General features: G+C 35.5%; 1 protein-coding gene across 2 annotated transcripts in view; it reads left to right on the top strand.

Annotated features, from left to right (window-relative positions):
- LOC136036700 (uncharacterized) overlaps positions 1-14,538 on the top strand; it is a 47,728-nt gene extending 33,190 nt beyond the window's left edge. For both annotated transcript variants that reach the window (XM_065719018.1, XM_065719017.1), the window contains exon 4: positions 14,175-14,538. In XM_065719018.1, the coding sequence (XP_065575090.1) occupies positions 14,175-14,435 (261 nt within the window). In that variant the 3' untranslated portion in view covers positions 14,436-14,538. The remainder of the gene's footprint in view (positions 1-14,174) is intronic.
- The last annotated feature ends 803 nt before the right edge of the window (positions 14,539-15,341 follow it).

Below are 15,341 nucleotides of genomic sequence, written 5' to 3'. Positions count from 1 at the left end.
AACTTTCAACACATATGGGGCCCTTATTGTCATCACTCAGCTTCTTTTTATTATTTTCTTATACTTCTTTTTCTTTTCGTTTGCCCAAATTACATTTTTTTTTCAGATATAATGGACGCAGCTTATGTGGCTTCGTCCTAGAGTACTAACCTTTCTATGTTTTCTCCTGTTCTTCCATTCTACTTTAATATAAATCCTTTTCATATATTTTCCTATTTATATACTTCTATTTCTACAACATGGGGTATTTTTAGAGGATTGGGAAATATCATCGTCTTTCTTAACTTTACCACACATACAGGACCTTACACCCCATTAATTAGTTTCATTTGTTTTCTATTGTTTTCTATTGACCTTACACCCCATTATTCAGTTTCATTTTATTGGTTTCTATTGTTTTCCTTTCTTTTATTTTGTCTGTCTTATAATTTTTTAATATTGAGCATACTTAGCTTATGTGACTCCGGCTCAGGACGTTAATCTCTCAAGGTTTTGACCTTGCTTTCATTTTTCCTTTAATATAAACCTTTTTCATAGTTTCCTAATTTTTTTTTTTTTAATGGATTATTATTTTTCATGAATTGGCGTTATTGGGACTCACATACCCTGAGTTGCCCGACAGTACTCTTTTCCCCATCACTCTATATCAAGGTTGCCATTTTAAGGGCCTTAGGGGAGAAATTCGTCTCCCTTAGCTTTTCTACACATATGTTTCCTTCTTCTCACTCCGCTTCAGGGTCTTCATTAGAGAACTTGGGGATTCCGCCGTCTCTCTTAACTTTTCCACATATTCGAGGCCCTTTCCCCAATAACTCGATTTCATTTCATTATTTTCGAATAATTTTATTGTATTTTTGTTTTGTCTATCTTAAAATTTTTCAGATTGTTTGTAGGTTTTGACCGTACCTTCATTTTTCTTTAATATAAGCTTTTTTAATACTTTTTTTTAGTTTCCATGGAATGTTATTTTCGGGGCTTACACTCGTTTCTTTTCGACTCATATCTGAGTACTTTTTCTCTATCACTCTATTTAAGAGTAGATTTTTTAAGGAGCTTTAGGGTATGTAATCGTGCCCCCTGGCTTTTCCAGAAGTACGGCCTCTTCTCTTCATTCTACGTCAGTTTTTTCTTTAGAGAATTGGCAAAATCGCCGCCTCTTCTAACTTCTCCATATACATGGCTCCTTCTCCTTACTCTACGTTAGGGCGCTTTTGAGAGTACTGGAGACGGGAAATGACGGGAGACCGTCATTTCTCCTAAAAACTTCAAATCTACAGCCTCTTCACCTCGTTCTATTTCAGGGGCTTTTTAGAAGGTTGGAGTACATCGCAATCCCCCTTGACTTTTCCATACATATGAGACCCTATATAATTTCAAAACAGACGAGGAAACCATACTTAGAAGAAAAGAGTTTATTTAGAAATTTTTTGAAGTTAGCAAAAAAGTCGTTATGTTAAGGGGTTTAAAAGATTTCTTTAAAAGAATTAGATCTAGGAATAATCGTTTAGAGCTGAAGCCTCACCGGGAGCAATCGCGTGTGAGCATTGAATTCCTTGGAAATTTAGACGTGAACAGAAATGTAGGCATGGTTGTGGATGAGACATTTGGTTGTAGGGTTGACAGCAATCTAATAAATTTATCAGAGCCATAGCGCTATTGCGTACTAGCGCTGCCTATGTAAAGAGCGGTGTAGGCAAAATGTTTTTTTTTCAGACCAGGGTACTTTATATGCCAGAAGTTTTCGTGGAAAATTTAAAAGGGACTCATTGGGTGGTCTAGATCATCCATTTAAACTTATTTTGTATCTGGTTAAACTTCTTGTCTAAAGCTTGTAGAAGCATTTCTCATTCTCTAAACGAGAAACTTAAACAGAAAGTGGAAAAATAAAAGAATGAAGCACTAAATTCTGAAAAAAGGAATACTAAATTTAGAAAAACCAAAAATAGAACGTTAAAATATAAATAACTAAAATTGATGAACTAAATTAAAAAACAAAAAGCAAAAAATGAAACAGTAAAATAGAAAAAAAAATGAACTACTAGATTTTAAAAAGCAGAAAAATTAAGCTAATATTTCTTAAAACCGTCATTTTATCTTAGGAGTGCCCTTGCACCATAGAAACGTCACGTGGACGACTGCTACGATGGTGAAGGAAGGGCAAGCGCTTGGGGACTTAAGGGCTGATTATGAAACTGCACCCTAACCTAGATGTGGTTTCATGAAACTGCACCTTAAATGTTCAGCTCCCCCTCATAAACTGGTCCGTCCCAGTCTGGCACAATTGCAGGCTCCATCCCCTAAACAGGTCAGTCGCAATGACCAATACCACCCCTAAGACACAGCCGCATAAGTGAAGTCTGTTCAAATCTGAAAAATAACATAATTGACAAACAAAAGTGCAAAAATATTAGAAAACATTGAAATGAAATCGAGTGATGTGAAAAGAGTTTTGTATTTTGTGGAAAAGTTAGAGGTAGCGGCAGTGTCCCCTAATCCTTTAAAATGCATTCTGAAGTAGAGTGATGGAAAGTGGTCATATGTATGGAAAATCAATGGAAGACAATGATGTCCTCCAGATCCCCCTTAAAAAGCCATCCTGAAATAGATTGAAAGGGAAAAGGGTCCCATTGGTGTGGAAAACTCAGGGGTTTTATTCTCAAAAATGTCAATCTATAAAAAGTGATAAAAAATAAATACGAAAAAAGTTTTTACAAAAACTTGAAAGCACGAGCAAAACTTAAAAGGCTTAATGCCGTTAGACGGAGCCGCAGAAGCTAAGTCTGTTCAAAGTAAAAAAAAAGGCTAAGATGGACAAAATAAAGGAAACGAAATTATTAGAAAATATTGAAATGAAGTGGAGTGATGGGGGAAAAGGTCCCGTATATGTGGAAAAGTTGGGGAGACAGCGGTGTCTTCCAATAGTCTAAAAAGTCCCTGAATTAAAGTAAGGATTAACTGTGGAAAAGTTAGCGGAGACGGTGATGCCCCCCGAAGTCTTGATGCCTCCCTGCAATAGATGCCTCCTGCAGGGAGGCATCTCTCTGATGCCTCCCTGTAATAGAGTGATAGGGGAGAGGGTTCCATATGTGTGAAAACTCAGAGGGTTTCAGTCTTGAAAATGTCAAGTCATAAAAGTAATAATAATAATAAGAATTATGAAAAAGGCTTATGTTAAAAAAAAAATTAAAGTACGGTCAAAACTTAGAAGGTTTAACGCCTTACGACGGAGTTGCATAAGTCTAGTCCCTTCGATCTACAAATCATTTTATGATGAACAAAGTATAATGAACAGTTTCAACTTGTAAGGGAGTATGAGATGTTCTTATAAACAAGGGGTATGAGAAATTTCGCAGAGAAGTAGGTTTCTGTTTCAATAACAGGATGTAATGTGATAAATTTCAAAAACCTAGAAACTGTGTCCTATCCTGATTAATGTCTTAGAAATGGGAGGGAAAATAAATATCCTGATGGGTCTGTATTCCCAATTTAATGGATTTCCCGTCGAAAGATAACGCTATAGATTTACCGGGTAAATGCCACTTGGAGGAAATACCAAAGAGAATACTCTCTCCCGCAGTGAAATGTTTCACAAACTATACTATGCTCCAACACAATGTGCCAGGAAATCCCCCCTTTTCTAAATGCAATTTCTGTGGAATCTTCTTATGTCCCAACGCAATGTGCCCGTAACTCCTCTATCTCTCAAAGAAATCTTGCCAAAGCCCTACAATGCTCCAATGTAAATGTCCAAAATCCCCTATATCCCTATAAAATGCCACGAGGATTCCGCTTTATTAAACAGTTCGTGGTAACGAACTGTAAGCAAGCAGCGCCCTGGCTCAATAGCAACCGGAACTCTAAAAAATGGAATTTTGATTCCAATGGATACATCAATAGAATTGGAGTATATGCTAATTTCAAATATATAGGTTTCATTGAGTTTAATCATACCAATCAAAGATTACAAGCCTACAAAAATTTGCCTCATTTTTTTAAAGAGGAAACACCCCCTAAAGTCCATAGAATTTTGATGAAAATCCCACCATCAAATTAAGCGTATCAGAGAACCCTAATGTAAAGGTTTCAAGCGCTTATCTGTAAAAATGTGGAATTTTGTGTTTTTTGCAAGAAGAACAATCACGGATGCGTATTTATTTGTTGGTCTGTTTTTTTACCCAAGGGTAATCGTATCAACCCAGTAGTCTTAGAATAGCAATAGAATATCTCAGTCAAACATAAAATAAAAGTTCTAGTGTTCTTTATAAGTGACCAAAAAAACTGGGGGCAACTAGGCACCCTTCTTCACCCCTTTTTTTCTCAAAGTCATCCGATCAAAATTTTGAGATAGCAATGTTGTTCAAAATTGTTGAAGACCAAATAACTATGCCTTGGTGGATATCATGACCCTCCTAGAGCCCCTAGGGAAAGGTCTTTAATTTATAAAATTTGCCCATTGTTTACGTATAGTATTTATTACTGTGATGTTTGCATACATTTTTCAGGGGAGGGTTTGAAATTATCTGCTGGTGGCATTTCCCACGAGGATAATTTTCCATGGGGTTAATTTTTCAGGGGATATTTAACACTGCGTGAATTTGCCAGAATTGTTATGTACGAAAGTCTTTATATGTCTTGCTTTCTCATTGCTGACTCAATTTTACGCGTGGAGGTGTTGAGGGTAATTTTCCGGGGTACATTTTTACCAGGATTAAATTGTCCAGAGAATCAATTCTTGGGGAGGAGGGATTTTTCTATCGAGGAGTAGCCAGCTTTCCTGGACTTGTTTAAAAAACGATAAGAAATCAAATAAAAAAACAAGTTTTTTCAACTGAAAGTAAGGAGCAAAATTAAAACTTAAGACGAACAGAAATTATTATGTATATGAGGAGGGTTACTCCTCAAAAACACCTCGCTCTTTATGCTAAAATATGAATTCTGTCTCAATTCTTTAAGAGAGACTCCTGAAATATCATGTTCGTTAAATTAGAACGATAAGGAGTTTTTGTATAGCATTAAAAAACTTTAGCATAAAGAGCGAGGTGGTTTGGAGGAGTAGCCCCCTTCATATATGTAATAATTCCTATTCATTTTAATTTTTAGAGTCACCCTTGCTTTCAGTCGAAAAAAATTGTTTTTATTTTATTTAATTGAAATCCAAAGCCATGAGAAACAAGTTCTAAATAAAATTAAACTCTAAATCTTTTCCTAAAACCAAAACTTAATAAGAAAATCTGATTGTCCGATTATCCAAGTGTCCAAACGACTGAGTATTCGATCGTCTGAGTGTCCTACTGTCCTAGCCTAAAGGTTTGATGTCTTAAAAATCAGTAATCTGGGATTGGAGTTTGTCTGAAAAACCTTTTTTAAAATATCTGTATTCCCGTAGAAAGAAGAAAATCGATATTGTGTTCATATGTCTCTTAGATATTTTGGTAAGAAACCAAACATCTTTGTCGGAGGTGTCTAGAAAATACTTTGTGGGGGGGGGGGGGCAACAACTATACCTAGATGGATAAAGTGCAATGATTAAGTCGGGTTAAAATTCTTAATGGGTATAGGATGTTTTTCGTATACAAGGGTTGTAATGTCTTAAATATGGGTGGGAAAATTTGCCACCGAAAGATAAGGCTAAGAATTTGCCGCATAAATATTACCTGGAGGAAATACCATAAAGAATACCCTATCTCTCAATGCAATGTGTTCGGAACCCTCACATGGTCCAATGCAATGTTTCGGAGCCCTTCTATTGTCTAATGCAATGTGTCTGGAACCCACCTATCTCTCAATGCAATGTTTCCAGATTGCTCCTATGCTCCAATGCAATTTATCTGGAACCCCACTGAGTCCCTATCATAGTAGAGATATCTATACAGTACGATTGTCTTCTATCTCAACCATTAGATAAAGCCGGACCGGGATGCAGCTCCTCTAGAGAACATTTATACCATGGGGAACATAAGCGAAATTATAATTTTTTTTTTATGAATTAGAATAGAATCGAGCGTCTAGGGGATAAGGAAGAATGCAATACGTTGAAAAGATAAAAAAGAAAAAAGAAAATTGGTCTGTTTGGAATGATGCGAAAGGTAAAGATAACTTTAATTTGAGAACGGAAAGAAAAACAAAGAATGAATAAATAGGGATAATCAAGGTAAAAATAAGTTTTAATTTTAAAACTTATTGTCATCGTAATGTGATGACATTTGATAGTCATCACAAAGCGTATAGCCCAGTAAAATTTTGAATCCACCACTAAAATGTGTATTTGTCTTTACATTTACCTCTCATGCATCTTTGCTGGAAAGCAGAACACTATTAATTTTTTGTATGACATCTCTGATAGGAGAGAAATTGGGATTAAAGAAAAAGAATAACACGGAAACCCCAGTATGCATACAGGGTTATTCTTTGCAAATTTCCTTCTCGCTGTGAAAAACTCCATTATCACACAAAATCCTACTTTTGGACTGATAGAAAACCGTACTCTTAAAAAAAAATACAAGTTCCAACTCTTCATTAGTCAATAAATAAGAAACAAACTAGGCAAATCTCACAACTTTCTCCTGGAAGTCATGAAGATTTTTCATAGCTTTCGTAAAATAACTTAATTTTTTCTGCACACCTTCTGAGAAACCAAGACGATTCTAATCGTTAAAACTGTGAAATGCTGAAGAGTCCTCTACAGCACTATTGTACCGCTTAAAGCGTAAGCAAGGATAACTTCCTTAAAAAAAGAAGCTAATTATACCAAGACAGCTAAAACGAGAACAGAATGTAAACAATAAAAAAACAACAACAAAAAAACAATAAAACTCCCTCCCTTTCTTTCCTGGAAACGCAGAAAATCCTGGAAACGCAGATAACCAAAATAATTTGTTTTTGCATCTGCAAAAGTTTTTTCCTATCAAGCAGTTCGTGGTAACGAACTGTAGTAAGGTTCGACCCGGCTCAATAGTAGACGAAACTCTAAAAAACGGAATTTTGATAATAAAAGATACATCAAAAGAATTGGGTTTTCTTGCTGATTTTAAATATATAAGTTTCATCAAATTTTACGAGCCTGAGAAAATTTGCCTTATTTTAGAAAATAGGGGAAGACACCCCCTAAAAGTCATAGAATCTCAACGAAAATCACACCATGGCATTCAGCGTATCAGTGAAACCTATTGCAAAAATTTCAAGCTCCTTTCTACAAAAATATCGAATTTCGTATTTTTTACCAGAAGACAGATCACGAGTGCATGTTTATTTGTTTTTTTGTTTTTTTTTTCCAGGGGTCATCATTTCGACCAAGTGGTCCTAGAGTGTCGCAACAGGAGTCATTCTAAAAAAAAAATGAAAAGTTTTAGCGCTCTTTTTAAGTGACCAAAAAAATTGGAGGGCACCAAGGCCCCCGTCCCACGCTCATTTGTCACCCAAAGTCAACAGATCAAAATTTTGAGATAGCCATTTTGTTCAGCATAATCAAAAACCATAATAACTATGTCTTTGGGGATGATCTACTCCCCCACTGTCACCGGGGGAGGGGCTGCAAGTTACAAACTTTGACCATTGTTTACATACAGTAATGGTTATTGGGAAGGGTAGAGACGTTTTCAGGGGGGATTTTTTGGTTGGAAGGGGGGGGGGGGGCTAGGGAAGGGTGCTATGTAGGAGAATCTTTCCTTGGAGGAATATGTCATGGGGGAAGCGAGATTCAATGAAAAGAGAGCAGGATTTTCTAACATTACTATAAGAAAAACAATGAGAAAATAAACATGAAAAAGTTTTTTTCAATGGAAAGTAAGGAGTAGCATTAAAACTTAAAACAAAAAGAGATTATTACGCATATGAGGGGTTCTTCTCCTCCTGAATACCTCGCTCTTTATGCTAAATTATCTTTAGTAATTTCAACTGTTTATTCTCTGGATTTTCTCATTCAGGGATCATTCTTAGAGAATTGGGACAAAACTTAAGCTTTAGTGTAAAGAGCGAGGTATTAGCGAGGGGAAAAACCCCGTCATATTTATAATAAAATATAAGAATATAGAAATTTGTTACGTAAGTTAATTCTTAAGTTACGCATATTTTTTACTAATAAAAGCGTTCGTTAAAAATTAAAAGTTCTAGTTGCCTTTTTAAGTAACTGAAAAATTGGAGGGTGACTAGGCCTCCTTCCCCACCCCTTATTTCTCAAAATCGTCAGATCAAAATTAATAGAAAGCCATTTAGCCAAAAAAATAATTAATATGCAAATTTCATTTTAACAATTTATGTACGGAGAGCCAAAATCAAACATGCATTAATTCAAAACCGGTCAGAAATTAAATAAAAAAAACTAGTTGTCTTAACTGAAAGTAAGGAGCGACATTAAAACTTAAAACGAACAGAAATTACTCCTTGTATGAAAGGGGCTGTTCCCTTCTCAACGCCCTGCTCTTTACGCTAAAGGTTTTCACTGTTTAATTTAGTAGAACTGAGAGAAAGAGTAAAACTTTAGCGTATAGTATATCAAATACAAAATATGTAGATAAGAGCTTGAAACTTCTACATTGGCGTTCTCTGATACGCTGAATCTGATGCTGTGATGTCCGTTAGGATTCAATGACTTTTAGGGGTGTTTTCCGTATTAATAATCAATATAAGGCAGATTTTCTCAGGCTCGTAACTTTTGATGGGTACGACTAAACTTGATGAAACTTATGTATCTAAAATTAGCATTATTTGCGATTCTTTTGATGTAGCTATTGGTATCAAAATTCCGTTTTTTAGAGTTTCGTTTACTATTGAGCCAGGTCGCTCCCTACTACAGTTCGTTAACTCGTACCTTTTGAAGGTAGATGTGGTGAATGTTGAAGGTAGAGTAGAAAATGTCATGGTATTTTCACAAAGTTTGGAAGAATTGGGAGTTAAGTCAGAACACTAAAAATATACTATTAGAAGCTGTAGTAATGGCAATGGTAAAGTTTGCCTCTGATATTTGGTTCAAATTTAATATTACCGAAATAATTTCGTCTCATGTCTATAAGGTGTTTCATTTTTACGGTTTATACAGTTCTTTGTTGGTCTTTGTTAATTATAAGACGCATGACTTTTAAAATTCCTTTATCGGTTCTTTTAAAAATACATAAGAGTGATGTGGCCATGGAGCGTGTTCATGACGTGTAAAGGGAGAAAACCTCCCTCATTTTGGGTGGATTTAAGGTAATTTTCTTTACTATAATCTACCAACTACACTTTACTTTGAAAACAAATGAATTTAATGACAACTGTTCCAATCATCACTTTGCAAAATCTGGGTTTTCGCTAAATTAGTTGTATGTTAGGAAGTAGTGAAGTATCCCTCCCAATATCTAGCCTAAACATGGGTGGCTAATCAAAAATGTAAAAAATACTTATTGGTGGAGGGGGGCACCCTTTCTTAAGGCCTAGACTCTTTATATGCTATTGGCATGTAAACAGAAACGCCATTTTATGTCAAATAAAAATAAGCCAAAAAAAGAAGTAATTTGAAATATGCTGCCAATGCTCAAAAGTAATGTACAAGCAGAAAATGTGGTGAAAATTTCTTATAGTAAGAATTTTTTCCATTTTCGTTTACATGCTCATATTAACCTTATATGTATAATTTCACATTACGATGGTTTGAACAACAATGATATGTAAAATTCTTAAATTTCCTAATAGGGATTAGAGGAGGGCCGAATAGCAGCAAAGAAATGAATTCGTTGATGCATCTGCCTATCCTCTTATTGAATAATCTACCATCTCTCTTTCATAGAATCTTAGATGTGTTTACAAAACATTGCATATAACTTTATGAAACATCAAGTAAATTGGTTTATTTAAATTAAAGCCTTAAAATAACTATCAGAAATATTTGTCACCAGTAAGATGAGGGTATCACCCGGCAACATGTTTATTCAGGTTTAGTCCAAATGAAGTAAGATATAGACAAATTCCTATCATCATCCCTTTACCCTTTCCTATATTTATGGCAGAGGCTATTGAGATATAAGCAATTTGGACATTGACATCCCTCATCTGACATCTATCTCGCCTCCAATATGACCAGCCACCCTTCCTTTATGATAGTTGATTATATGTACCAGGCCAACGCTGGTAGTAGTATAAGTTATCTAGCGCCTCCAGTCACCGTGGCACCATGACTTAGTGCCAGTACTGATGTTATTACTGTGGAAAACACGACTCTGGCGGGCTACAGGTTCTACAAGATCTGCCCAAGCTGGTATTTGTTCTGTGGACTTACAACAGCTACGACCGGAATAGATATGATAATTTTACTCTCCATGTAAATAATGCCATAGTCCTAATCCCAAAATTCTCCTATCTTAAATTCCCATCTTCTCTCGGGGAAGATATTTTGAATTCTATAAGCCCTTCTTCCATAAGGTCTAACTCTTTACCCTCTCTTTCTAAAGAGATCTTTAACAATTCGAAAAATATGATGAAATAAGCCTATGCAGAGAAAAGGTAAAATGTGCTATTGTTGGAAATCAAATTCACAGAGCTTACTGAACTAAAAAAAAAATAAATCAGTAGACCTCCACTTAGTACTTGAAGCGCGCTTAAGTAAAGATGAAGAGAAACAGACAATCACGCAGCTCAAGAGTTGAAACTAGGACCACCCTTTTCAAACAGTTCGTGGTAACGAACTGTAGTAAGGAGCGATCCGGCTCAATAGTAACCAAAACTCTAAAAAATTGAATTTTGATATCAATAGCTACATCAAAAGAATCGCATTTTAATGCTGATTTTAAATATATAAGTTTCATCAAGTTTAGTCTTACCCATCAAAAGTTACGAGCCTGGGAAAATTTGCCTTATTTAGGAAAATAGGGGAAAACACCCCCTAAAAGCCGTAGGACCTTAACGAAAATGACACCATCAGATTCAGCGTATCAGAGAACCCTACTGTAGAAGTTTCAAGCTCCTATCTACAAAAATGTGGAATTTTGCATTTTTTGCCAGAAGACAAATCACGGGTGCGTGTTTATTTGTTTGTTTTTTTTTTATTTTTTTTTTTTTCCCAGGGGTCATCGTATCGACCAAGTGGTCCTAGAATGTCACAAGAGGGCTAATTCTAACGGAAATGAAAAGTTCTAGTGCCCTTTTTAAGTGACCAAAAAAATTGGAGGGCATCTAGGCCCCCTCCCACGCTCATTTTTTTCCCAAAGTCAACGGATCAAAATTTTGAGATAGCCATGTTGTTCAGCATAGTCGAAAATCATAATAACTATGTATTTGGGGGTGACTTACTCCCCCACAGTTCCTGGGGGAGGGGCTGCAAGTTACAAACTTCAACCAGTTTTTACATATAATAATGGTTATTGGAAAGTGTACAGACATTTTCAGGGGGATTTTTTTGGTTTTGGGGGTAGGGTTGAGGGAGGGGGCTATGTGGGAGGATCTTTCCTTGGAGAAATGTGCCATGGGGGAAAAAATTCAATGAAAAGGGCGCAGGACGAATCTGGTCACGTTAGAAAAAAACGTCAAATTCAGAGCTTAATATACAATGCTGGGTGTTCGGAGCCTCTCTATTATGGAGTATAATTTGAAAATAACACAACTATACGAGCGATAAAACATATATACCAGAACCATAACTCAACTAACGAAAAAACTGCTAAGAGATAACACAACTATAAAGCGAAAACAGGTGAAAACTAACGGGAAAATAAACGAACTAAGAGGTGGAAGGGGCCCAGAGAAAAAATATAATCCTTTTTCAATTTTGAGCCTAACTTCCGCAAAGGAGTAATAATGTCAGAAGCCCCGAAATACCGAATTATTTTCTTTTCAAACAGTTCGTGGTAAAGAACTGTAGTAAGGGGCGACCCGGCTCAATAGTAAACGGAACTCTAAAAAACGGAATTTTGATGCTCGAATCGAATTTTCACGCTGATTCTAAATATATAAGTTCCAATTAATTTAGTCTTTGTCACCAAAAGTTACGAGCCTGAGAAAATTTGCCCTATTTTGGAAAAAAGGGGGAAACATCCCCTAAAAGTCATAGAATCTTAACGAAAATCACACTATCGCATTCGGCATATCAGATAACTCTATAGCAAAAATTTCAAGCTCCTATCTAAAAAAATGTGGAATTTCATATTTTTTGCCAGAAGACAAATCACGGGTGCGTGTTTATTTGTTTGTTTGTTGTTGTTTTTTTCTTTTCCCCAGGGGTCATCGTATCGACCAGGTGGTCTTAGAGTGTCGCAAGAGGGCTCATTCTTACGGAAATGAAAAGTTCTAGTGCCCTTTTAAGTGATAAAAAAATTGGAGGGCAAATAGGCCCCCTCCCACGCTAATTTTTTTCCAAAAGTCAACAGATTAAAATTTTAAGATAGCCATTTTGTTCCGCATAGTCGAAAACCATAATAACTATGTCTTTGGGAATGACTTACTCCACTACACTTCCTGGGGGAGGGGCTGCAAGTTACAAACTTTGACCAGTGTTTACATATAGTAATGGTTATTGGGAAGTGTACAGACGTTTTAGCCAAAAAAAATTAATATACTAATTTCATTTCAATAATTTATGTGCGGAGAGCCAAAATCAAACATGCATTAATTCAAAAACGTTCAGAAATTAAATAAAAAAAACTAGTTTTTTTAACTGAAAGTAAGGAGCGACATTAAAACTTAAAACGAACAGAAATTACTCCGTATATGAAATGGGTTGTTTCCTCCGCAGTCCCTCGCTCTTTACGCTAAAGTTTGACTCTTTGCCACAATTCTACTTTTTAAAACAATTAAAAACTTTAGCGTAAAGAGCGAGGGACTGCGGAGGGGACAACCCATTTCATATACGGAGTAATTTCTGTTCGTTTTAAGTTTTAATGTCGCTCCTTACTTTCAGTTAAAAAAACTAGTTTTTTTTATTTTTTTTAAATGAATCGAGTGCTCTTCTTTCTTAAACAATCAGTGTCTAGGCGTTAAAAACGTATTCTCATCTCTGTCACCCAATGAGTCATCACCTGTCTATCTAATTTTAAATGAAGCTAATTAGCAAGTCTCCAAAAATTTACCGAGGAAAGGCAAAAGGAGAAATACCAGGAGGAAACAGAAAGTCCCAAGGTGGGAATCAATCGATTTTTAAAAAGAAAATAGAATAAGTTTAACCTCCATAAAAACAGGTATTTATCTGATAATTACGACTAGGGTCAAAATGTTATGCACAATCGAGTGCTTTTCATTGTTATTTTTATTTATCTTCACTTCCCTTTCGCTGCTCATCTTTATAGTTGGGGAATATTTTCTAGGAGAATATCAAAATCAGGTCCTCTAGCGTTTGTTTTCTAGTAAAATACTGAACATGGGTTGGACATCTGAAAAGGTAGCAACCCTTTCCAGTACGTAAGAATTAATGGTCATTTTAAGTTTTAATATCACTCTTTGGTTTTATTCGAAATTAGGCTTTTTTCTACAAGGTCACCATATCTGCTTTTGCCAATTGTTATTGAAGACAGGCCATGCTATATAATTCAAGCTTTGAAAATCTTTTACTTTTTATATTCTGCTCTTTGTTTTTTAAACTTATTTTCCTTAACTCATTGTTTGGCATTTTTGTCACTTTTTCAACTCATCGTTTGGTATTTTTGTCAAAATTATAAAAAACTTTTTACTTACTTTCAAATGAACTAAACAGCAGAAAACATTGTTTCCTCGGTAAATTAAGAATATAATTGAAAACATGGGCTTTATACAATGTAATACTTCCATATGCATGTCTCAACTTACGGACTTTTTTATTTATGCATTGAATAAAATAGATCATTTTGATTGTTTTAGTATACAAGGCCCAAGTTCTTTTGAGTCCCTTAATTTCATTTATAAGCAAAAAAAAGCAAACTTTCGCATGCAAACCGATTAGGGTTCGCGTAGCGCAGGTGCCGATCTCCTGATTCTCAGCCCTCGGCCGGGGTGCAATGCGTGGTTGGGGATTTATGCTCAAAGATAATCGGGAAAAATTTCTATATTTTAGTCTTTTTTAAAACGAGTTTATATTTTATTTTTATTTTCCACTTTCTACCATAGATAGTTCTGTCAATCCAAGTTTTTTTTTCTGGTGCCATTTTACGCCAATAAATATTATCATAGATAATTTCTACTTACAAAATTTTCATTAAATTATCAAATGCAACGGCAGTTAATTGTGTCTTTTTTTTCAGATTACAGTGACACAAATGGCAGGAGCAACAGTGACAAATATTCTTCCATGCTTTCCTCCTACCGGACTAAGCAAACCTTTGTGCAACCCCCCTGTTGCGCAACTTGACCCATGTCAAATAAATCCAACCGGTCTGGAATGTAAATGCCAAGATTTTCAACAAGATATATCTATAGATTGCACTGATCCAGGTCTTATGATGGGCAACATGGAATATTGTCAATTGGAGGAGGAATGTCTCCCTATTGTTTCAGGAGGTTAATGAAATTGTGATACTTTTGTTTAATTGAACCTGTGAACTCTTGGGATTAGGTTTTATTTAAATATACACTGACGATTTTCGGAATAAAAAATTTGTATTTCTATCTGGAATTTTTAGTGTTTAACTAAATTCCAAATTCAGTTCATGCACTGCAACAAAAACTAAGTGGTGTCAATTGGATTCTAATCTTTAGAATAGCAACAGTCAAACAATTTTTGTCGTTCTTTGTATTTGTCGTAATTTCTTCTTCGCTGCTCAACTTTATATTTGTTTTGAATTATGCAAGGAAAAATCAAAAAGGGCTTTCCTTGGGGGTTGTTTACCAGTAGAAACATGGCGGGACCCAGATGAGGAATTAACCTGTTCTGCACGCACAATTAACTCTTAAATGGGGGAAGTCCATTTAATAGACAGTGAAAACAGATACAAAAGTCTGGATAATTCAACCGCATATACAGTGACCGCCATCAACAGACCTACTAAAGCAGTGCTTCCACTTTTTTTTTTCTGAAAATCAGTAACGACTCCGAAAAGTCAGGAGATTATCGGGAGCTTTTTTTTAGTTGGGGAAAAAATGAGTCTCATATACAAGTTGTATTAGGGGTAAAAATGTCAGTAATAGAAAGATAGAACTAATTCAAATCGAAAATATGTTTAGAGTCTTAAGTCTGGTCATCACCTCCCTGAATCTGGGCGTCCAGATTATTTTTTGACGTCTTCTTCTTCTTGCATATGGAATACGAACTGGTCCAAAAGTATATCAATATATTCCAAAAAATGGGGCTTTTGAACTTCCAGATTTTCAGAATTTTTAAGTATCGCAGAAGAAATTCAAAAAAAAAATCCCGGAAAATCTGGAAACCCAGATTCTAGAAGGTGAAGACTCATTATTACTCCAAAATCAGC

This window comes from Artemia franciscana, chromosome 15 (genome assembly GCF_032884065.1).
Source record: "Artemia franciscana chromosome 15, ASM3288406v1, whole genome shotgun sequence".
In the NCBI taxonomy this organism is placed as follows: Eukaryota; Metazoa; Arthropoda; class Branchiopoda; order Anostraca; family Artemiidae; genus Artemia; species Artemia franciscana.
The sequence above is the reverse complement of the archived record's forward strand: the minus strand, read 5'-3'. Positions and strand labels throughout refer to the sequence as shown.